The sequence below is a fragment of the Chrysemys picta genome, chromosome 1 (assembly GCF_011386835.1).
Source record: "Chrysemys picta bellii isolate R12L10 chromosome 1, ASM1138683v2, whole genome shotgun sequence".
Classification (NCBI taxonomy): Eukaryota; Metazoa; Chordata; order Testudines; family Emydidae; genus Chrysemys; species Chrysemys picta.
In genome coordinates this window covers 238,510,013-238,534,742 of record NC_088791.1, presented here as the reverse complement: position 1 = coordinate 238,534,742, position 24,730 = coordinate 238,510,013, and the positions used below count along the sequence as shown (strand labels likewise).

Below are 24,730 nucleotides of genomic sequence, written 5' to 3'. Positions count from 1 at the left end.
AAATTAGCTGTTGCCACCAGCTAATTAAACAACATATGCACAAACCTCTTAGGACACCAAAAATCCAATCTTGTTCTTAAAAAAAGGTAAATTTTATTAAAAACAAAAAAGAAAGAAAATACATCTGGAACTCAAGCTTTTGCAAGATTTTAAAAGAGCAATTCTAAAAATTAAGCATTCAAACTAGCTTTTGGGGGGTTCAGTTTAAAGGTTTCAAGCAAACAAAAGCATCTGGGGTTAGCACAGGAGTTCACTAGCTTAAAAAGTAAACAGAAATAAAACTAATCGCGTCTTTCTAAACATTCCTGATCTACTTACACATTTGGGGTTCCAAATAAGTAGTTCTAGATCATAGCTAGGCTTAAGATCATACCTAGGCTTAAAGCTTCTCATAGCATAACTGCTCCCTGTTTCCCCCCCTCTCCCAGAGAACTACAACAGAGAGAAAGGGGAAGTTCTAGCCTTCCCATTGGCTCTTTTGGTCAGGTGCCCACTCCCTTTCCTTTACCTGGGGGACTTTAACCCTTTACAGGTAAAGCAAGCAGAGAACAGCCACCAAGAGGAACTCCACAGCCAACTGGCTGGGCATCCACAAAAGGAGCTTAACATCCACCCCCTTCATCCATCACAATTGTAACAAATAATGTAGGGCTTTTTGTGTTAAAGTAGTAGTGTAGCAACATTCAAAGTTGAAGCACTTTAAAAACACATGCATGTTTACAGTTGTGTGGATCTTTTCTGAGCAGATTGGGGGATTATTGTGAAATGGACACTTATTTGATTATGTTCTACATATGCCATGGTTGGCATCTGCCCCTGCGTTCAGTGAAAAATACTGCAGTAGTAAATGTATTTTATCAATTTAACTTTAAATGTACAGACTGGCAACTAAATAAAAAGTTACTTGTAACATTTCTATATTAAAATGACTTACATACAATGTATAAAATAGAAATTATGGGCCTGATCCTCCAATCTTACTCACATTACTAACTCATGTAAGCATTTGCAGTAATGGACACCCATATTTTTTAGTAACCTACAGATATGAGAGACTTGCATTGTGTTTTTATGCTAGGACCCTATTTGGATATCCTTCATATATTTGCTTTAGTATACAACTCAGTTAAAATTACTTTGTATACCATGTAATCAATTATCTTCATACTTAAGTTTTCCTTCACATTTTATATTGCAACTGTAACTACAAAAGGGGCAAGACATGTCAGAATACATAGAGGACTCTCTCAAAAAGTGTTTATTGCATGAGTAATTGCACACTGTACTCTGACTACAGTGCAGTGGTTCTCAACCTGTGGCCCAGTCAGCACACAACTGTGGCCATGTGACATCTTCAGGCCCATACAAATAGTATATAATGTGGATGCAGCCCACGCAACACACAGCTGCATATGCGGCTCACAATGGTAAATAGGTTAAGAACCACTGATCTATAGTCTCAGGCTAATGAGCATTCAATATACTCTTTTCTCAGGATTGAATGAGCGAGAGGTTAGAGAGAGATTTTAAGAATCTTGTTAAGCTGTTTCATTTGGAGTATGAGGGAGGATTCTTTCCTCTCCAGTCCTTAGATTTTCTGTGCAAGCCTGTTTACCAGGGCACTGTGAGAGGAGAAGACTGAAGAAGCAGGATGAGGCACCATTCAACCCTATAAGAGTATGTTGAATGCTCATTAGCTCTTGAAACTGTAGATTGGGAGTTAAATGAGTTTCTGTTGCCATATCTTTCATACTTACCATGTGAAATCTCATACATCTGGAGATGGCTAGCTTTTTTATTATAATTTTTAGTTTACTAAAATGCTTAATTGCACCCCATTAAAAACACCAATGTTCAGAGAAGTAAGTCACCCAAAAAGTGCTTGGATTGACATGTGATATATCTAGGTTTTAGATTGTATCAGACCACCTTTCGGTAGAGTATTTCTCCACCTCTTGGTAGAGTATTTCTAATTGAATTAAATAAGAGAAAATTGCTTCTTATTTGAGACATTTTAAAGCATTCTGTTCAAATGATTATACTACATGACTCATAATGCTTGTTATAGTCACGATCTTTTTAATGTCATGGTCTACGTGTACATTTAAATGTTTTTTCTTTAGGGTTTAGATGTTGATGCAGAAAATTGTGCTGTGTGCATTGAAAACTATAAACTGAAAGATATTGTCCGAATTCTGCCATGCAAGTAAGTTTGATTGCCTTTTAAAACCTATTTTTACCATACTTTCCATAAGAAATATTTAATGAGGTTCCTAGAAACCTAAGCCATTTCTGGAGCGTTGGGGTTGTAAAGCTAAACAATCCACTGAAGTTGTGCCATCTAGGCCCTAATATATGCAAGGGCATGAAAAGATGGTTTTTCATAGATGTGGTGGGGAGTTCAGACTCTTGAATGTTATAAACTTGTTAATTAAAATATTACAATATGTATAAATTATATAGCGTATATACTCGATCATAAGCCGGTTCATTTATAAGCCGACCTCCTCTCCCCCCTCCCTCCCCCCCAGATGGATAAGTAAAATGGAAAACTTTTATAACCCGTTCATAAGCCGACCCTATAATTCAGGAGTCAGCAGCAAACTTTGGCTCCCGGGCCATCAGGATAAGCTGCTGGGGGGCTGAGATGTTTACCTCAAGTGTCCGCAGGCACAAAGGTAAACAGTGTCCCAGTGCACCAGCTGCTTACCCTGACGGCCTGGGACAGCAACTGGTGGGGAAATTTTTTGGGGGGGAGAAGCTGGGAGTCGGGAGTAATCCCTGTGACTACCCCCCACATGACCTCACCCCTAGCCTACACTTTCCCCTTCCCATCCCTTCCCACCTTATCTGGGGAGGGCCGGGAGGATGTTTCTGACCAGGCGGGGCGGCCAGAAGCGGAGAGACTCTGGCCCTGCCTCTTCCCTTCTGGCTCTGCTGCCTCTCCTTGCTCCCTCTCTTTGGGGTGGGGGGGAGGCTGCTATGTCCCACTTCCCCCTACCCGTTCATAAGCCAACCCCCTTCTCTGGTGCTTCCCTTTTTTACTAAAAAAATTTGGCTTATGAACGAGTATATACAGTATGTGACTATTACTAGATTTGTGGGAACATTTTTTGTAGTGAGAAACCTTTCTCCTCAGTTAAAGAAAATTAGATGTATAATTAGAAATGACAGACATAATCTTGAAAAATTCTCAGTACAAAAGAGAATTTGTAAACTAACATTTCCACTTCTATTTGGGTTTTAGTGTGTTTGAAATATAAAACATTGATTCCTTATTTGTATTAATGTTTTTGATCAGTCCTGAAATGGTCATTTCTCTAAAAATGTCTGTAATCAGATGTCTTGGTTATGTGACAATGAAGAACAATTAGCCCTTGCTTGGTAAAATATTGTACTTTAATAAGAACAGTTAAAGATGAGATCTAAACTTTGTGCATAGTTGTTTCTATGTATTACCAAATATTTCTTTGAGTAGTATATATTCTGTATTGTCTGTCTAGTACTATTTTTTTTTTATAGTAACCTTTAAATCTGACATTACTTTTTCTTTTTAATCACTTAGGAGATTCTTTAAAGAAAGGTTCTACCTATATATTCTGCCAGTATACTTGTCCATTGCCTTCCAACTTTGGCACATAGGTTAATATATTGAATAACTACTTAGATTAAAAAGGTATCTAATAACCTCAAGATGGACATACTAGAAAATGAATAGGTTGTCTGAAAGAATAAATCATCGTTTAAAAAAGTTAAAACCACATATACTTTGTTTTTCTTCAGGCATATCTTTCATAGGACTTGCATTGACCCCTGGCTGTTGGACCACAGAACTTGTCCAATGTGTAAACTAGATGTCATCAAAGCTCTGGGATATTGGGTGAGTTACAGATTTATCTAGTTAAAACTACACTGCAGACATTCAAAACAGGAAGCCACACTGCACATCAACCTGTTAATCTGGAGAAACAACTGCTCTGAATTTTTATCTCCTGTGTGTGTATATATAGATACAACAATGATGGCTGTGGTACAAGAACCCAAACAAGAGAAATCTGTAATGATTTATAATACTCATCCTTAATATTACACTTAACAAAATGCTAGCTATCTTGTACCTTTCTGAGGTAGGAAAAGTTTCATTCTTTGAGTGTTTGTATATGTCCTTCCCACTGTAGGGAAGGGAGGTGTGCACCAGTGCCAGAGTTTTCCCTAGAGGTACCCACAAGGATAACCTTGCCTACACCTGAGCGCTGCGAGGTTAAAGCCACCCCTACCCTTCAGTTCCTTCTTACTGTCAGTGGTCTGAGTGTTTTGTGTGCCCTGTGAACAAAAAACTTCAGTCTTTTGTTTCGATCTAATGGTATTCCTTTTTTTAATCACGTAATGCTTAATTTTCCATTTTATTTCTTCATTTATTTTTATTTCAAATTTAGTTCTTAGCTGCATTGCAATGTTTTGCTGTCAAAGCGGTAGTGCCTCCTGAAAAGTTGACAGGACACATGATCAGAGCATAGTTGATCTCAGCAGCCTTTGTAGCACATGACAATTACAAACATTTATAGGGTGGCAACGTGGCCTTCTCTTCAAAAATTCCCCAAGCATTGTGCACTATCCACTGCTTCAAGGGAGGATGCAAATGTGGGAAAAGTAGTCATACGGTTCTCCCTTCAGATGAGACTGAGCCCCACTGTGTGGGGTAACAACTTCGGCGTTACCTACAGTGTAATGGACATATCCAAGCACTTGAAGAAAAAATAGTTATTTTTTTAACTGTATTTTGAGATGTGTTGCATTTGTCCATTACACGACCCACCACTGCCTTCCCCAATACATCGGAGTTTGCCATCAGCTTCCATTGTGAAGGAACTGAAGGCGGCAGGGTGGCTTCACTCTTTGTAGCCTCACTTCCAATCATATGGAGTTTTGGTGTGGGTGGGGCCACCCCATAGGTACTTCTAGGGAAAACTCCGACATCGGTGCATGGGACGCCACACACCAGCAGTGTAATGGACATATGCAACGCATCTTGAACAACAGTTATCAAAAGGTAAGTAACTGTTTTTATCCCCATTTTACAGAGGGGGAGGAAACTGAGGAAGAGAAGTGCAGCTGTAGGCAAGTCACAGTTGTAGAAACCAATTTCATGCTTCAGTTTACAGGGACCTCAAGTGCCCTTTTGCTTTTTGAGTCCTTGAAACTTTTCAAGTAGCCGGAAAAATTAGTTGACTGGGTCTGTATGCTCCCAGATATGCTGAGTAAGCATTTGGTCTCTCTAACTGAATCAGTGTTCACTAAAACCTTCCTGAAAATTTTTAGCAATAGTTGGGTTAACTAGTAGAAATGATGTGCTTTCATTTCTTTCTGACAGTGCCAGCAAAGAGGGATGAAGATATATGTGGTAGGTTACTCAATCACTGTTGAGAAGTAGTCTTGAGAAATTGTGCCTTCAGTCCCACTAATAGGATGTGGATATCTATGTACAACTCCTCTAGAGATCTCAATAAATAGGGGCACTTACCATAAGAATAAAGTGGTGTGTTTAGAATAGTGTCTGGAATCTTCTTTTCATAAAGTGCCTGCATATTTTTATTTTTATTTTTTTTTAAACTTGCAAACAAAAGAATACTGTTTGGAATGGTTGGAGACTTTACAATATACTTCATCTGATGCACTACTTATGTCTTGTCAAAGTTGTAAGAAAAGTAGTAGAACCCTAGATCTGCTCGTCTACATGATTTCATTATGCAAAACGAGGCAATGGTTGTACCATGTGGCCTAAAGATTCAGTCGTTGCAGAGACTGGTCTGGAAGCTACATTAAGACTCTAACCTAGTTTAAGTTTTGTTTTCATACTATCCATATAGTTGAAGCCCATAACTCTACTTAATGATGGAAATTAGCAGAAAATAATGTATTTTATCTGAAAAATGGGTTTTTGTGATTATTAGAGTATCTGAGTTCCCATTTTTGGGATGGATATTGATATGACCATGACCAGCCCAACATATAATTTCTCTCCTGTTGATCAGACACGTCTCTTCATTGCTTGACAAAGGTGAATGTAGGAAACGTGTCAGTTGCAAATCCCAATTTATTAAGGTATTCACAGTGGATAGTTAGTTACACATCACAAGTTCAAACCCCAGTCAAGTTGATAATGTGGAAAGTTACAATCTGACTTTAAATGGTTGCCTATGTGGTGATCAGTCCATTTTAAGTAGATGAGCATTCTCATTACAGAAATAATTTCAACATGCTGTATCTTCTGCAGAGATTGAATTAATAACTACAGAGAACTGAACTATTCATAAATCTAAAAACTTGATACTTCTAGACTAGCTTGGAGGAACTTTAACTTCCATTGCCTGTTGTGTGCTTTTTTTGTAAATGTAGGACTTCGGTCCCCAAGGTGACTGTTCCAGCCTTAAATTCACTTGATAAAAAGGAACCCCAATTGACAAGTTAAAAACTTCCTGATGTAGTGGAGTCTTGCTAACTTACACTATTGACTGACAAAAGAAGAACAGGAGTACTTGTGGCACCTTAGAGACTAACAAATTTATTAGAGCACAAGCTTTCGTGGAGTCACCCATTGTGAATGATTGATTTTCGAAACTAGCAAGTGCACAAATATACTCACGATGTATTTTGTTCACTTATGTTGAAAAATGTGGCTTAGTTTTTAATTTGATACTTGAAAATATACTTATTATCTTTAATGCTGTGCAAAGATTTTAAATTGACGGGCATCCTAGAAATACCTTGGATGTCTTAGGGATGAGGGACTCACTATAAAGCACTATACTAAGGTTTGCTGAGGAGTAGGGAAACTACTATTGTTTGTACGTTACAAAATGGGCAGAATAGCTAAATTGTTATAGTTTACTTGCACATATACAAGTAAACTCTGAAATCATGTTAATGACTGCTGCTTTTTGAATATCAGTTTAATTTTAAAATAAAACTCTGTAGATATTTCTCTCATTCATTATAGGTGTTGGTAGTGATGCATATAGTTAAGATTGCTGAATACTTTCCATTAAGGTCTCCATTTTCAGTTGCTTATCACTTTGCCAGAAATAGCTGGCTGTTTGGGCTGAAATTTTCCATGCCAGATGACTGCCTCAGCCAAACCTTTTTATCCCTTCTTCTCACCCCTCCTCCCCCCGTCAAAAAAAAAAAAAAAAAGCAGCTCATTTCTGAGAAGGTGATTAGAGGAAAATGTATCTTGCCTCTGCTGACTCTTTTTTAATAACTGTTGCATTGAGACTTTAGCAGCTTCATGCTTTGGGAGCAGGGACTTGAAATTTGGCTGGGGGGTTGGTGTTAAGGATGTACCTTGTGCTGTCCCTCTGAATATCCACCCAAATTTGCCCAAGTTATAAGTGCTTGAAAAATTGCAGTTGTCCATGGTCAGTGCTTTGTTAGCAGCCAGCGGTGGCATTCTCCAGAGATCTCCTATATAATGACCATGTTGCATCTCTCTCGGCTCCTAGTATGAACCAGATTGGGATGACCATTCCCACAGAGGGATTTAGCATGCTCCATTCCAGGGCTACTGGGGCTGGAGAGGAATTTTACCTTCAGTTGCTCCCCCCAATTACTGTGGGCCACTCCAGTGCCAGACACGAAAACTGAGAGACAATCTCTTATGCTCTCAGTGCTTCCGCTGGTGCCCAGGCAGCATGGAGGAGGAGGAAGCAGACTGATTTGATTAGAAAGGGGAAACAGTAGATTGGTATTGATGGGAGCTGAGGAGGGTGGATAGGAGAAGAGAAAGATAGGGAACAGGCAGAGAAAGGGCTCTGACCACTAACATAGAAGAGTGGTGCAGTGGAAGTATACTATACTCCCTCCCAGAACCTGAAATTGAACCAAGGATTCCCAGGTCTCAATATTCCTTTGTGTTTAGCAAGTAGCTGTGAATGCCACTGGCAAATGTCTCTTCCCCTCTAATGGCTGTAACACACAGAAGATAATGGCCTACCACTATTACCAGTTTTGTTAGCTCAAGTAGTAGAGGTCTCTTTTGTGAGTATAAAGTTCCCAGTCCTGATGTGAGGGACAGTATGATTCCATGAGATATAATTTGTTTTAGTGCACTTTTCTTTTTTAAATCTTTGGACATTACTTCCTACAAAACTACATTAAGAGAATGTTAAGGTTGCAAAGTCAAGCGCTCAGAAGTTAGGAAATGCCAGAATTAAGGGGACTTGTGAAACCTTATTTCACCTCCCCCTTGTGTGTGTATTATGTACGATACAGTCTTTAATTATATGATAGTGCTATCTTTTCCCCCACAGGATGGAGAGTGCTCAAGGGTTGGGTAGTAAAGAAGGCTGTCTGTAGGTCCCCTGCCTCATTTGTTGCAGAGGTTGGAAGGTGTGAAGTGAATAAATCAGGGAGCTACAGGAAAAGAGAAGATGGCTTTGTAGACAGTTGAATGCCATCCTAGAGAACTGGATTTTATCCCTGCCTCTGCAACAGAGTTCTTGTGTGATGGTAGGCAATCATAAATCAAACTCTTAACAGTATAATAGCTTCCCTTAGGGGCATACTGCAATGTCTTTGCAGCACTCCTATCTCCTGGTCCAGGAACTAATGGCCAAGATACTTTTGGGCATGGTAATGCAGCACATTGCTGGATCCATGTGGTCTAGGCAAGCCTGTTCTAAATTGCTGTGACAAGATCACCACTATGATGAGAGGAACCTGTGGTAAGACTCAAGAATGACTTGCAGAAGGCAGGCTGAAAAATCTTTTATAAAATCAATTCTTGTATTAGGAAGGGCAAATAGCTTTCCTTAATATGTAAAGGGTAATCAAAGAAACTTTTACTTTTGCAGAGTCATTAGAAACTTGTTTTTCTGATGTCTAAATAATTGCTTACTGAATATTTTGTCTACTTCTGAAGGGTGACCCTGAAGATGCACTTGAAGTTGCAATACCTGAATCGATAAGTGGCAGTGTATCAGTAGGAAGTTTGAGTATTGCTTTACAAGAAGATGATAGAAATGAAGTAAGCGATTTGTCAGCCTCCTCAACTAATGAATCTGTGTTACAGTGTAACAGTTTAAAAGAGGATGCAGGTGAAACCACAGCATTGCTTGGTAAGTACAATGTAATGTGTTTCAAATCAATGTGTAATCTATATAATAAAATTCCAGGATTGTCACTCTAAAACCTAGAATGTTTGAATCAGTGTGACGTGATAGAAACAGTTACAAGCATGGTTGAAGCTCTTTTTGTTTAGAATATCACCAGATTCAGTATCAATGAGATTTGTGGTTTAGCGTCCAATATTTAAGTTCAGCCATTTTTCCTTTACACCCATGTGACAGCATGGGCTTTCAATTAGTCAAACATGTATCTGTGCCAAGAGTCCTAGACCATTGTGATCTCATTATCCCTCAACCAATCACCACTCTTACTCTACAGCTAATTGTATGCAACAATTTATTGGTTGTATGAGGGAGGCTGCATAGATAGTGGATTACTTGGCCCAATGGTCACAGTTTAACCCATACACAGATCATCACAACTTTCCCAGACAACACCCCTATTCACCCACCTTCACTCATATTTACCATAAAACCAGGTCTTGGCTAATCGTTTGGATAATCCTTTAATTTTATTAATTGGAACTTTAGAATGAAAACTCTTCATTCTTGAGTTTACTTCGGAACTCTCAATACTGTGGTGTTTGAGGGGATGGCTTTAGTGAGTAGTACTGTTTTCTGCCACCTGGATGATTGGGAATCAAATTACTTCTGGCTGAAATCATGCCAGCCTTGGAAAATTGAACTTAATCAAAGAATGATCGACATCCCCCTTGCTCAGCTGCTGGCGGAGGTGTGGACAGGCAGCTCTGCGTGCTGCCTCTGCCCAGAATGCTGGCTTTGCAGCTCCCGTTGGCTAGGAGCTGCGGAGGCAGTGCACAGCGCTGCCTGGCCATGCCTCTGCCTAGCAGCTGGGTGAGGGGGATGTCGCCACTTCCAGGGAGCCCCGCAGGTAAGCGCTGCCCAGAGCCCAATAGGGACAGTCTTCAAATGTTTGTCACTGTGCTTCAGGACATTCTAGATTAATTGAGGTGGTGGATGTACATACCACTTATGTAATAATGCCCTTTGATTCTCTCCAAATGAGACTGATGCAGCACTGGAAGTCTCAGGTCTACACATCATGCCCCAACCCTCTACACATCCAATAGGGACAGTCTTCAAATGTTTGTCACTGTGCTTCAGGACTGTGCTTCAGGACATTCTAGATTAATTGAGGTTATGGGACTGGTGCACTTTTCACAAGATCTAGCCTTGGCCCTGCATTTAGCAGAGGAGAGCAGTGTGTTTAGCAAATAGTCTCAACAGGGACAGTTCTAAGATTCACAGGTGGTCCCTGAAAGATCAGGTAGTTCAAGACCTCTTTTCCCATTGAGGTTGGTCCAACATAGATCCTTTTGCAACAGGAATCAACAAAGTGTCCTCTTCTGTTCTAGAGAAGGGAGGCAGAGTCAGTCCATTTCAGATGCCTGCCTTCTACATTGAGGAAAGGGCCTCCTATATGATTTCCCCTCCCTCCCTCCCCCGAATGATTCAGAAGGTGGTGAAAAAGGTTCTTCAGGACAGGGCTAAAATGATATTGATTGATTGCCCTAGCTCGGCTGAGACATCAATGGAACATAGACCTGCTTCAGCTCTCAGATTGTACATGTCTTCAGCTCTCTTGTCACAGCAAGAAGGCAGTATCCTTCATCCAGATCTTCAGTTTCTTCATTTGACAGCCTGGGCTTTCAGACTTCGACTAGTCTTGAGCAGTTACATTCCTCATTGATACAGAGCATACTGCTTAATTTTAGAAAACTGTATTAGAAAGTGTTACTATTTAAAATTGTCTAGATTTGTTGCTTGGATGTGAGGAAAATCTGCTTCTCCAGTGGCAGCTTCCATACCCTATATTCTGGAATATTTACTGTACTTAAATCTGAGTAATTGTCTATTTCAGCTTACGTTTTCGTCAATAGTAGATCACCAATTGTACATGATTCTGCTAAAAGATTCATGAAGGGGTTTCCTAACGTGTCCTTCCATCTTGATATCTTAATCTGGTTTTATCTATGCGTATGAGATCACCCTTGAACCTCTTGAGGGAGTGTTCTTTTATTTATCAAAGTGATCTTCATTATTGCTGTAACGCAGCCAGAACGGTCAGTGCATTGTGTGCCCTGCTGGCTGTCCTGCCACTTAAGATTTTTTTAGAGAAGGTGGTTCTTAGATCTGATCCCCAGGTTTTTACCAAAAATAGTGTTTGAGTTTCATATGTCAGACAATTGGTTTACCTTTGTCTTCCCCTCTCCAGCCTAATGCTAATAAAGGGGGTGTCTCCATTATATGTTTTAAATGCCAGAAGAGGTCTTGCATATTATCTGGATAGAAGGAAGAGTTTTAGGGAGTTTGGTTTGTTTAATCATATGGGTCATAGTATATCTGCTCAGATTATTTCCAGCTGGGTTATACAGTGCATCCTTCAGTGTTAGAAACCAACCGAAGTTCCTGTGCCTTGTGTGGTATGTTCTTATTCGTCTAGAGCTGTAGCAGCATCTTTGATTTGTCTTAAGCAGGTTCCAATTAGGGAAATTTGCAAGGCTGCTAACCTTAAAAGTAAGTGCGCGCACACACTAAACATTGTGCTCTGGATCTAGCTTCTAGAGTGGATGCTATATTTGGCAGATCGGTTTACAATCATTAGGGCTCTATGCTTGTCGTGGAGGTTGCAGAAGTCAGATTCCATGACTTTCTTCAACCTCCGTGACTTCTGCAGTGGTCCGTGTAGCTGATCCCAGGGCTGCTCAAGCGGCCCTGGAGACAGCCACAGTGCCCACCGCTGGAGCAGCTCTACAGCCAGCCGCTCGGGCGGGCCCGCAGCCAGCCAGCCACACCAGCCGCTGCGGGGGCAGCCCCGGCCCCAGGGCCAGCTGCACTGGTCACTGCTCTGGCAACCCCGGGCAGCTGGCCCCGGGGACTGCCTAAGCAGCAGCTGATGCAGCTGGCCCTGAGGACTGCCTGAGCAGTGGTCCCGGGGGCGGCCAGAGCAGCCACAGGTCGGCGGCTCCTGGCAGCGGTCCCAGGGTAGCCGGAACAGCGGCTAGCCCTGGGGCTACCCCCCCAGGCAGTCATCAGTGCACATGTTTTCCTTCCCTTATGCCATCTCTCAACAGGCTAGAGATGATGCCAATTTTGGTCAAACTGTTCTGCAATCAGTGGGTCCATGAACTCCAATCCCTCCACTTATTCAACTGCTTGGGAGTCACCTAGAGTGGAGCGCATACGTGCGATCAAACAAAAAATTTACTAACCTTCCATAACTGTTCTTCGAAATGTTACACATGTCCATTCCATAACCTGCCCTTCTACATCGGAGTTCTCTGGAAACAAGGAACTGAGGGGGCTGGGCACTTTATACTGGTGCTACAGGCATCGAGCTACCACAACAGATACCACTGAGGAAAAATTTCCAGCAACTGCTTGGAGCGTGCACACCCTAGAGTGGAATGGACATGTACAACACATCTTGAAGAACAACAGTTACAGAAGGTTAGTAACTGTTCGTTTTTTCCTGCGCACTTCCCCCATCTCAGTTCTGTTATGGTCTCTCTGAGTTACTGGTGGAAGGAACTGAGGTGGTAGAAGGCGTAGTGCCACCTCCTTGTATTTTGCCCCAAATCAGGATGCTCAAAAATACTGAGGGGAGATGAGAGGAGGGGTGCACATGCTCCCCTAATGGGCACTGCTTGAAGAAGGTTCTATCATTGGGTTCCACCAGGTGGCGCAACATCCATAAGTGCAACTATGCAGTCATCTCAAAGAATTCTGGTTACAAGTAACCTTCATTTCCTGTGCACTATTTTGCTTTGCCATTGAAATCAAAGGGAATTTTGCATGACTGACTGTAGATCTTGTCTCCAAGTTGTTTCTCTGTGGGATAGCATCAGTAAATGTAATAATAGCTCACCACGTTAATGTTTAAATAACTGATTTAACAAATTATGATTTACATTTTGTAACTCCCAATTTTTAGACATGGATGGCAGTGATAGTCGGCATGGAGAACATCTGTCTAATGGAAATTCCCACTGAAAAACTTCATGGAAGACTGATTAGACTGCTTAAAGAACTTTTTATTTAATTAGTATGAACTTTTGCCTAGTTGATGGAAAAATAACAATGTAATTTATTTTATCTTGAGAACTTTTCTAGTTCATGTTCCAAAAGGGCTAATAACTAAGAATTTTGTATAAAGAGGATTTTTTAAAACTAGTCTGTCTGATCCTATGAAAGATGCAATACCTCTGTTGATATAAAAATTATTACAATGTCAGTGTGTTCCAGAGGGCTGTAACAAAGATGTAGACTAGGATGAGAGAACAGAATATAAAAAGTTTAATGGATAAATGTTGGTTACCCTGTGTTTACGTTTAGCATGTACATAAAGCTGAAAGCATTTACAACACTACATTTTATTAAACCGTACTTTAAAAAAACAAATTAAATTTTGCTGGAGCTGGATGTTTAAGAAGCATGCAAATAGATTGTGAAAATATCAAATAATTTCTTTGATATTACATGGCATCTTCCACTCCTCCCACCACTGGATGAAAAATAATTGATGGTTCTTATCATTGGTTCTTAGTGTTTTCCAACTCAGAGCTGAGTACTTAAATTTTTCCATCTCGTTAACTTCTACCAGTAACAGTTGACTTCAGTGTCTTTGCGGGATAGTCTTAACATGTTGAGCATGTTGACTTACCTAGCATTCATGTCAGTTACTTCCCTCTCAATGTTTAAATCAGTAAAACAGAGTAGAAAAGGGCTATTATGGCTAGGGAATTTATTTCTGTTTTAGACTTTCCTGATTTCCCTCTTGCCCCCATTTCCATGTGCACGAGTTGGGATCCCTTCTTAAGATTTTTTTTATGAAGCTAGGGGTCTTTGCTTTTGTCCCATAGCCAAAAGGAATTTCCTAGTTTATTTCCCATTATGACTTTGACTGGGGTTGTCATTAGTTTTTTCCTTTGCTAGATTAGCAGTATTGTGCCTTTATAGTTTTTTTTTTAAAGCACTTATTATTAAACCCGAAGCATCAGATGAAATACCAACCCCTGCTTCTTTTTGACCTCCTGTTCAGATAGTTACATATGATAGATAGTATAAGGAAATGCTAAATTGTTTTGTAAAGAACTATGTATATTTATAGTACTGTATACATTTTAATAGTGTTGAATTCTTAGGCTTTTAGTACTGTCATGTTACAAATGAATGTATATGGTACATTCCTCAGACTTTTTGTAAGGTTGCTTAAAACAGTGTCTTTTGCCAGACATTTGTTGAAGTGCACTTTGTTTCTAAAACAATGTGTATTTGGAGTGTTTTTAAGAAAATGAAAATATGCAATCGTTTTCTAATTTGTATTGTGCTTCAATTGGAGCAGTAATTTTATTTTAGAATGAATGTTCCAGAAATGAAGGGGTCTTCAACTGGGGAAAAAAATTGAGCATTTACTTTACCAAACAGTTCATCAAATACTTGTTTTTCCAAAATATTCTTAATAGTGATAACTTCTTAAGATCTGCCTCTTTTTTTCCCAGTAGGAGTGCCCCCAGTTAGATTTCATGGAATAATTGTCAGGGCATAGTTCTCTCATTTCACCAGCAGGTGCAAGTTTTGTGATGCCTCTATCTGATGAGAAGCACACGGGGAACTGGAATATTTAATAACTGACATCCCCATCTCCAAACAATGCATAGGAACCAGTATGCCTCCAAAGCAAGTTCATCTCTACTTCCAGGACTGCCTTTTTAATTTACTCTTTAATATAGCAACTGAGTCTTCTCCCTCTTCCTTAACACAAAAGTTGAACATTCTTAGTGGATAAATGTCAAGAGGGTCACAACTCCAGCTCGTCAGTCAGGAGCCTGTAGGAAGTTATCAGAGACATTGGGAGGTTGCAGATATCAGCAAGACATGGAATCCACATTGGAGGGAGCATTGTGGTGAGTAGTACAACTTCTATATAAGTAAGGCCCTACTTGAATTGTGGGATGATTGTCCAATAATTGCAGCTGAGTGGCAGACAAGAAGCAGAAAAATCACAGAAAAGTAATAATGGACTTTGGAAAATCCAGAGAAGACCTATTTAAGAAAAAATTTGCTGGAACAATATAAGCAAGAACTACTAATTTTTTTGATAACCAGACTTTTTGCTGCTTTTTATATTACAATCATTAATGTGCAAGGCTGACAGCAGGAGCCCTTTGGGCAGCTGGGATCCCCCACTGTCTGTCAGCTGCACAGCTGAGAAAATTTAGATGGAAATGTAGTATTGTGGGATCTGCAATTTCTGCAATATCCCGAATTGAGTAGGGCCTTATATATAAACCATTAAAAAGTGAAAAGGAATGAATAGATTAAGTCTGCTTACTTCAAGAACAAAATGTAAGATTGGAGAGAAACGTGGCAAAGAAAGTTAAAGAATCTACAAATTTACTTATAAAATTTTTAGAGGAAGATTATAAAGCTCTTTCTCAGCATAGAAATTGAATTGGCTAAGCGTGGTGCTCCAGACTATCCCTGGCTCAGTTTCCTCTAATGTGTCATCAGTAAGCTCAATGAGGCCTAATGAAAATACAAGCAAAGCTTCATCACAGAGTCTTAGCTGGGAAATGGTCAGTCTTAGTTTATCCATTTCAACCTGGATCCAGTGCTTCCTTCCATCCAGGGCCTGTACAAGCAGGGTTCTCTCAGCACAGATCTCTTCCCTGGAATCAGGCCTTTTGCCACTATCTGAGGAGAATCCTTTCCCAGAGCCAAGGGTTTGCAGAGATATGTCAACTGCAGCTCTTCTCTGGGGCACTGTGTAGTTCCTGACAAGCTGGGCTTCCTGCCACTGTTTCGGAGTTCCTTGTCCCTAGGAGCACACCTTCTAGACATCTTGCTCTGGTGAGCTCTCCTGGGAGCATATTTCCTCAGGAGTTTCCTGTTTCTAGAACACTCCACCCAACCCCACAGCTGAACCCTGGTAACCCTTCAGCAGGCTAATTAGCTACCAACCAGCCATCTTCGATTTAATTATGTCCTGGTGGGTGTGGGTTGACTTCTCTTACAGAAGCCTGTCTCAGATAAGATGGCCCTGACTCCCTTTCAGGGGCCAGCCAACCACTGACAAGCAGTTTCAAAATATTAAGTTTGATTGATTTAGAAGAAGTGTTATTGTCTTGTAGACCATGGACCTGGTAACAAGGATTCCTGGCGTATGTCTTCAGCTCCGCCACTGACTTTTTGAAACCATGGCCAAGTCACTTGCAGACAGATTTTCAGAAATGTCCATAAATTTTGTGCAACCCAATATTTGAGTGCCCAACTTGATGCCTTGTTGTTGTTCAGAGGTGCTGAGAATCCACAGCTTCTGTGGGAATAGTTATGGTGTCCCTCATAGCTGCTTAAATGTATATAAACGGATTCAGGATTTATAGTAATTCTGATTATCAATAACTATTAATATCATACGATGCAATCATAAGGTATCCTCCTCTTTTGATATGCCAAGCTTTGTAAGGACTTCTGTGTTGCTGAGGAATGATGACAATAAAAGGCCGAATTGCAGTGTCTCCATAAGCAGTTTGCTCTCTTTGGAAGCACAATGACAAAGTCTCCTGAAGCGAATTATTAGTCTGACCTCAGTAACCGCTTTTCTAGAGGTAGGTGGAGAAACACAGGTGGTGGAAGAAACTCTCTCTGGACTTCAAATGGTAGCAAAAGACTGTCAGAAACCTCCTGAAATACATTATTTCCCTTGTCCTAAGTCAATAACCAGTCTAGTGTTATTATATAAAGGGACCTCTGGATCAGTGGCTTTCAACCTGTCGTTTGTGGACCCTGGGGTCGGTAGACTAAGATTTCCAAAGGAGTCCACCTCTCCATTTGAAATCTTAAGGGTTTGCAAATGAGAAAAGTTGAAAGCCACTGCTCTACATACATGGGCTAAGCTGTTTTAGAATTAACTGAGGTAGATACGGATAACTGAGACAGATCTTGCCTATCCAGAACATAGGAATTGCCATATTGGATCAGACTGATAGAAGATGAGAGAGAAAATGTTGTGCCAATATTTAAAAAGGGTAAATGAGAACCTGGGAAATTTATAGGCAGGTTAGCCTGACATCCGTCCCAGACAACATCGGGGAAATGCTGGTATGGGACACAATCAGTAAAGAATGTAAAGGTGGCAGTGTAACTAATGCCAATCAACATTTTTTTATGGAAAACAGGGTTTAAGACCACTTGGTATCTTTTGATGAGATTCCAGATTTGCTTGATAAAGATAACTGAGAAAATATACTTAGTCTTCTGTAAGGCATTTGACTTAGTCCTGTATGACTTACCGATTTTTTAAAAAAAGTACTATTCAAATTCAACGGCTCATATTACATGAATTAAAAATTAGTTAACTGAAAATGGAAAAAAAATAGAATAGTCACCCAATTGGACTGTTTTTAATAAGATCCCACAGGAGTCCGTTCACTGCCCAGTGATGTTCAGTATCTTTCAGTGATCATGAAGAAAATATAAAATCATTATTGGTAAAATTTTCAGGTGACACAAATTGGTGGAGTGGTAACCAGCCATTATACAGATGCCCTGGATCACATGGTAAGATGTGCTTATTTGAATGTTTTTAATACAGCCATATGCAACATACATTATTTGTTCCTAGATGTATGTTACACTTAAAAGATTTGATTATATCCTTGAAAGTAATGACTCCTGGAAAAGATTTGTGGAAACAAGGTAGATAGTCACCTGAACATGAGTTCCCACTGTGATGTTTTACCTAAAAGGGTAAATGTGATCCTTGGGCATATAAACAGATTGATAGATTCCAAGGCCAGAATGGATCATTATCATCTAGTCTGACCTTCTGTATAACACAGGCTACAGAACTTCCAAGGTAATTCCTGTCTTTTAGAAAAACAAGTAGGAGTGGGGAGGTGGTATTGCCTCTGTATCTGGCATTAGTGAGAATTATTAGGATACTGTGTCCAGTTCTGGTGTCAACACTACAAAAAGGATGCTGACCAATTGGAAAGCCTTCAGAAAAGAGCTATAAAAAGATCTAAGGTCTGGAAAACCATGCCTTTTAAATTGAGCTTCCTTAGCCTTAGTATATTTCGTTTATCCAAGAGAAGGTTGAGATAAATTGATCATGGTCTACAAGTACCTACACGGGGGAGTCACGACTGGTTATGTTTCTAAAAGGTATGCTATAGTTCTGTTAGAAGTTATGGATTTGAAGTTCTTTATCCTGTGTGAAGCAGGAAGTCAGACTAGAATGATACTAGTCTATTCTGGCCTTATTTTAGGAATCCATTATCCCAGTATCTTGTCACCAATAGCTTGAGAGAAGGTACCAAAAACCCTGCAATAGTTATGGGATAACCTGCCACCTGGGAAAGTTTCTTGTTAACCCACCAAAGGCTAGAGGTTGTGTAAAACCTTGCACCATGAAGATTTTAGATCCCTTTCACACCCCTTTTATTTTTTTAACTTACTATTATAATTCTAGCATCTTTATACATATCAAATCCCATTTTTAATCCTTCTAACCTCTTGGCCTCTATTATATTGTAGCAGAGTTACATAAGCTAATTGTGTGGTGTGAAAGTTCGTTTATCTGACCTCCCACCAGTTTACTGTGACTTCTTTGCCTCACTTTCTCCATCTGTAAAATGAAACAATTGTGCCTTGTAGGGGTGTTAAAACTGTTTAGAAAGCAGTGTTAGTGATTTTTATATTATGGCTGCAGTCAGATGCTTTGCCATTTCTGGTTAGGATGGTTATATAACCCCAAAGCAGGCTTCTTTGCCCTAGAGGAGAGTTTTGATAAGTTTACTATTAACAATGCCAGCAATTTTGAGACTATATGTACAATAAATTAAGGCTGACATATTCAGTTTGTGGAACCTAATCCCAAATATGGTACAGGCTACAAAGAACAATAAATGTGCTCTACTGTCAGCACTTTAGAACCACTCCACAGCATTTGGTAAAATTGGGAAATTGTGCTCCAGAAAGCTCCAAATAATAGGAGTGCTGCAGATCATAAGGGCAGTGACTTCATTGTGGAGATTAAAGAAAATCCAAGTTACCAGAGTTGGGACGTTGTGTATAGCTTTCATCAGTGATTTTCAACATCATGTGATATTTAATGCAGAACTACTTCTTGGTGGAAGACATGAGGTTATCCAATAGGGGAGCATCAGATCAGCCCTTCTGCCCCTAGGGAACAGAGTGAGCAACTGGAGTTTAACTTGGGAGAAAATGACAGTGCTCCTAGTAGATTTAACCTAGCAGTATGATGGAATTTGGCAGGTGCTGCCCTACAGATGAGAAATGTGGCCGGCAGCTGAATGAACAAGTGCTATTTTCCATTGTCTGACTTCAGCCAAAACTAGCAGTCTCTTCCCTTTCATCAGTTCTACAACTTCCAACACTGCACCAAAATAACAAATTCTAAATTACATTATTCATAGGACTCTCTTCTTTGTGCTATTTACTGAATATTCTTTTCTTTCATACAGGTGACATGGTGTGATGATTCTGGAACTGGAAATATAAAAGATGCACATAAGTCAAGTTAATGTTTTCATGTATTCAAATTGGATACTGAACTCTAACTTGCCATGACCTGAGATTGTTTAAAGTAGGATGTCTTTGTGATTGCTTGCATGTATCTGTGTAAGGGAATTCATCACCAGGAAACTTAACAAGTCCACCTATACTCTAATTGGACAGGGATCTAATTTAGTAGGTATATCACCTATATTGTATTCCATCCACAATTTGGAATTACTGAATATATTTGTCTAAAACTAGAACTCCTACCGTATTTCATTAATTCAGTAAGTAGTCATAAGAGCTTTAGTTTTTTTCCTAAAGCCCTAAGTCAAACTTAATTCAGTTAAGTTTGATGTTTCTGGTGAAAGATGATCTGCAAGTAATTACTCCTTGAACTTGCTCATTGAGCAACCATTAATATTTGAACGCTTCTTGTTCTTTCAGTCACCAAGTGGGATCATCTGGTGTTTAAAATGAACACATTAAAAACTTAACAGGGAAATATGTATTACAGCTTTGACCCCACTGGTGGGACTTTGCCTTTGGCAACTACAGAGGCAGCTTTGGGATTGCGTTGGTCTAATGCTTAGGCAAACATTTAATCCACAGAAATAATTTATTCAAACTTGATTGGTGTTGAGCAAAACCAGAATGAGTAAACTACTACTCACAATCAAACTGTTTGACTTTGATAATGGCAACCCTAGTGCTAACTCTTTAATAAACTTGGTTGCATTGATTGGATTCAGCACATTAAACTTTTCTCATTGTATACGTTAAACTATTTAAGAAAATGTTGAATTAAAGAAATCAATGTTATGTATTGTGTATTTAAAAAGTTATTGGTTTAAAAAAAAAAAAAACCCTAAAATCCCATAAGTTGTATGGGCCTATTAAATGTAATGGTATTAGAAAACTTGACTGCTTTCTTACCTTATTATTGTACCAGCTAGCTTTTCATTTGCTTCAACTGCAACTGGATCTTCATCTTCTTTCTTAAAGATGTTCGAGTTTCAACATTGAATGCAGTACTGGAAAAACTTGCATTTTTTACCCGTTGGTAGGAACACAGATGTGGTGTACTAGTCTTTCATCCTTAAATCTGGGTTCAGATCCTAGCTGAGAGTTACAGGACACTCCCCTCCCTAAAAGAACAAGCCAGATACAGGTCCTGTATGGCCTCTCCTGCATAGCTGTGCTTCTCCCCCTTCCTCCTTTGCTCTGGGGCAGGAAATCCTTCTGAAGCTAGGTGGGAACAGGGACTAGTATAGCAAGTTTCAGAGTAGCAGCCGTGTTAGTCTGTATGCGCAAAAAGAACAGGAGTACTTGTGGCACCTTAGAGACTAACAAATTTATTAGAGCATAAGCTTTCGTGGACTACAGCCCACTTCTTCGGATACATACAGAGTGGAATAAATATTGAGGAGATATATTTACACACATACAGAGAGCATGAACAGGTGGGAGTTGTCTTACCAACTCTGAGAGGCCAATTAAGTAAGAGGGGGAAAAAAAACTTTTGAAGTGATAATCAAGATAGCCCAGTACAGACAGTTTGATAAGAAGTGTGAGAATACTTACAAGGGGAGATAGATTCAATGTTTGTAATGGCTCAGCCATTCCCAGTCCTTAGTCAATCCTGAGCTGATTGTGTCTAGACAATGGCTGAGCCATTACAAACATTGAATCTATCTCCCCTTGTAAGTATTCTCACACTTGTTATCAAACTGTCTGTACTGGGCTATCTTGATTATCACTTCAAAAGTTTTTTTTCCCTCTTACTTAATTGGCCTCTCAGAGTTGGTAAGACAACTCCCACCTGTTCATGCTCTCTGTATGTGTGTAAATATATCTCCTCAATATTTATTCTACTCTGTATGTATCCGAAGAAGTGGGCTGTAGTCCACGAAAGCTTATGCTCTAATAAATTTGTTAGTATAGCAAGATTGCTCTAGTCAGCTTGAGAGGGATGCATTAAAAATTTGAGGAAGCTTTCATGATTTCTGTCTGGGGATTGGTCCTGCTTTGAGCAGGGGGTTGGACTAGATGACTTCCTGAGGTCCCTTCTGACCCTGATATTCTATAATTCTATGCCTGTAATCCTTGCAATAAAAAAAAAAAAATCAGATGGGGAGGTCCTCTTAATAAACTTTGCATTTACCTTGCTTTGCCTATGATGTGGGTAGCCATTTCTGAGGTGGTGCATACAGAAGGACCTTTAGTGTAATGGCAGCTGAATTCACAAAAACTCCTTTTCAAATGTAATAGGCTTCTAACCCTCCCCTTACTGATGTGGCATGTTACTAGAGAGAACTATCTACCATGTGCAATTTAAGCAACCCTGTTTGTTTAAGCTACAAATGTTTCAACCTCATGCCTACAGTAGCTGAAAAGCACTAGCCTATAATCAGGGCCCTGTGTACTCTGCAGCACATTTTTGCATTATTAAGTCAAAGCCTACAGCAATGTTAATTTATTCTATTACCATAGACTATCCCTCATTCTCACACAGATACGGCTAAGGTTCTGAGTTGAAAATCTCTAATGTAAAATTCACCAGACCATTATGAGCTCTTCTGTTATGCTCTCTGCAGGCTCAGAGGTTGTCCAGGCAGCCCAGCACAAACCCCTGGCACTTGGGGAAGGAGAAGTAAGTTCATCAGTTTCAGTAGCTCAGCTCCCTGGCTGACCTGCTGAGTCACCTATACTTCTGTTCCCGTTGTGCCCTGCTTGCAGCTAGACTTCAGCTTTGGCTCCAGGGAACGGTGGCAAGCAAGCACTGTAGTTTAACTTTTTGTTGGGGGGAGAGGAAAAAGATGGGGAGCAACAGGCAGGTAGCAGAAGAGGGACACAAAATAAAATGCCAGGTGTGAGGCTGCAGCACAGTAGGGAATTCACATCAGAAATCCTGATAGTATCTGGTTTTGATACTTCACATATTGAACTATTTCAGTAAGGAGAGTGTTTCTGGGATTCCATGTGGCAAATTCATAGTAACATTTTACACACCTGTTCAATATTTAAATGTATGGTATTAAATCCTCAGTCATGGTTCATGCAGTGATCCCCATGCATTCACAAATGGTAACAATTATGTCTGCTATTTACATCCTCAGCCAGAGGGAAGAGGCCACACCCACTTTTTTGTATTTTTATGCATGGGGCTGTCACTGTCTGATTGTCCCCCTTGTATAGATTCAGAAGTTTCAAAAGCACTGTCCAGTAGGAAGGGTCATGCATGGACTCCTGTCCTCATGCCCCCTTTCCAAAGGGCATAAAGCAATAGAAGGAACTTGAGGGGGTGACTAGTCACACTAACTGCCTTTTAACCTAGTCAGAACTGCACAGCATCCTCCTTAGCCAGTTTTCCTGTGTAAGTTAGTTTCCTTGTTTCAACTGTTAGCTAGTTTTTAAAAAGTGGTTTTAGTTTAGGATTGAAGTAGTTTTCATTATTTGCCAGATCCATATTTGTTAAGTACATTGTTAGAGATTTCCCCCTCTAAGATGGACATAACCTGTTTTGATTATGAGTGCATTTTGATGGACTAAATGCTGCTATGTGCTGCAGGAGTTTTTAAAAGCACACCCACACTTGAGAGAACAGACAGGCCAACATTGGGGGTCCTCTGGATCATTAATTAGAACCCAGCCATCAGTGCCTCAGACTGGAGGTAACCAGTCTCTTTACCCTCTATCAGGCACTGTTCAACTTCTCAGGCTCATCTGTTGGAGCAGTCAGTTACTCCTACTGCCCATTGAATTAAGCAATGCTGTGATAGATCAGTTGCCAGGAAGCAGTCACCTTCCCCAGTACAATAAAAAAGAGAAGAGAATCCCCTGGATCAGAGGAGCTGCTGAAAGCAACACCAAGCAAGTCACCAAGGAGCACAGTACCACAGGGATGTGCCTCTAGTACAGCCCCACATCTTAAGGGATTGTTAAACTCCCACAGCACAGGCTTTTAGGGTTCCCATAGGACCAGTCTGTGGCACTGCCATACACTCTAACACTGGAACTCTTAGAACCTGCTTCTTCAGTCCTGACTCAAAGTGTATCAGAGATCAGACTCTGCAGTACCAAGAGCACCTCCTGCTGTAGCCTTTTGCTAGAAGTGCACTGAACACTGCCGCACTCTCCTTCAGGGAAGCAGCTGATACTTGGATAACACTTGAACTACAGTCTCTTTCCTTGGATTATATGCCACTGTCAAGTCACCCTCAGGATATCCCAGGGAGCCAGTCATGAAAATTTTGCTGGACTCCCATATTCATGGATGTGATAGTCTTTCACAAATGCTAGCTCAGCCTTCAGACTATCCTCCTTTCTCAGGTAAAGGGTCACATTGAGTAACTATTCTAGGATGCATGCAGTATAGTTGTAGCCATGTCCGTCCCAGAATATTGAGAAGAATTCTTGACTACCTCTTCATGATCACTTTAAAGATTAAAAGGGGAGTGATTAGCATGTTGCATCTATATTTTCCCTAGAATTTTTTTTTATGTAAAGCTCTACAGCAGTGGTTCCCAAACTGGGGTTCATGAACCCCTGGGGATTTGCAAAATGTTCCAGGGGGTTCTCAGGAAAAAAATCCCTAATGGTGGACAGAGCTGTCCCTAAGGACCCTGGGCAGCACAGGGCTAGCAGCCCGGAGCCCCTGAACTTCCAAGAGCAAGCCAATGTACATGGCAGAGGGGCATTGTAGGGGACAGAGTAGGCAACGAGGTTTGGTACAGGGATTGGTTCCTGGGTTGGTGTTTCTGTGGTGTAGTGTGTAGTTGCTGGTGAGTATTTGCTTCAGGTTGGGGGGTTGTCTGTAAGCGAGGACTGGCCTGCCTCCCAAGGTCTGTGAGAGTGAAGGATCATTTTCCAGGATAGGTTGTAGATCGTGGATAATGTGCTGGAGAGGTTTTAGCTGGGGGCTGTATGTGATGGCCAGTGGTGTTCTGTTATTGTCCTTGTTGGGCCTGTCCTGTAGTAGGTGATTTCTGGGTACCCATCTTGCTCTGTCAATCTGTTTCCTCACTTCCCTAGGTGGGTATTGTAGTTTTACGAACCCAGGA

General features: G+C 40.4%; 1 protein-coding gene and 1 non-coding gene across 10 annotated transcripts in view; both read left to right on the top strand.

Moving 5' to 3' along the window:
• RNF149 (ring finger protein 149) overlaps positions 1-20,586 on the top strand; it is a 30,788-nt gene extending 10,202 nt beyond the window's left edge. The window contains exons 4-10 of one of the 9 annotated variants that reach the window (XM_065580903.1): positions 2,124-2,206; positions 3,784-3,880; positions 5,372-5,401; positions 8,918-9,113; positions 14,648-15,049; positions 17,649-17,705; positions 19,634-20,586. In XM_065580903.1, coding sequence (XP_065436975.1) covers positions 2,124-2,206; positions 3,784-3,880; positions 5,372-5,401; positions 8,918-9,113; positions 14,648-14,691 — 450 coding nt within the window. In that variant the 3' untranslated portion in view covers positions 14,692-15,049; positions 17,649-17,705; positions 19,634-20,586. The other 8 variants (XM_065580901.1, XM_008172108.4, XM_065580904.1 and 5 more) reach the window with 8 other exon arrangements.
• Positions 16,624-16,737, top strand: LOC112060126 (small nucleolar RNA SNORD89). The gene has a single exon (XR_002889421.1). It is a non-coding gene; the product is annotated as a small nucleolar RNA SNORD89 (small nucleolar RNA).
• Positions 20,587-24,730: the final 4,144 nt, after the last annotated feature.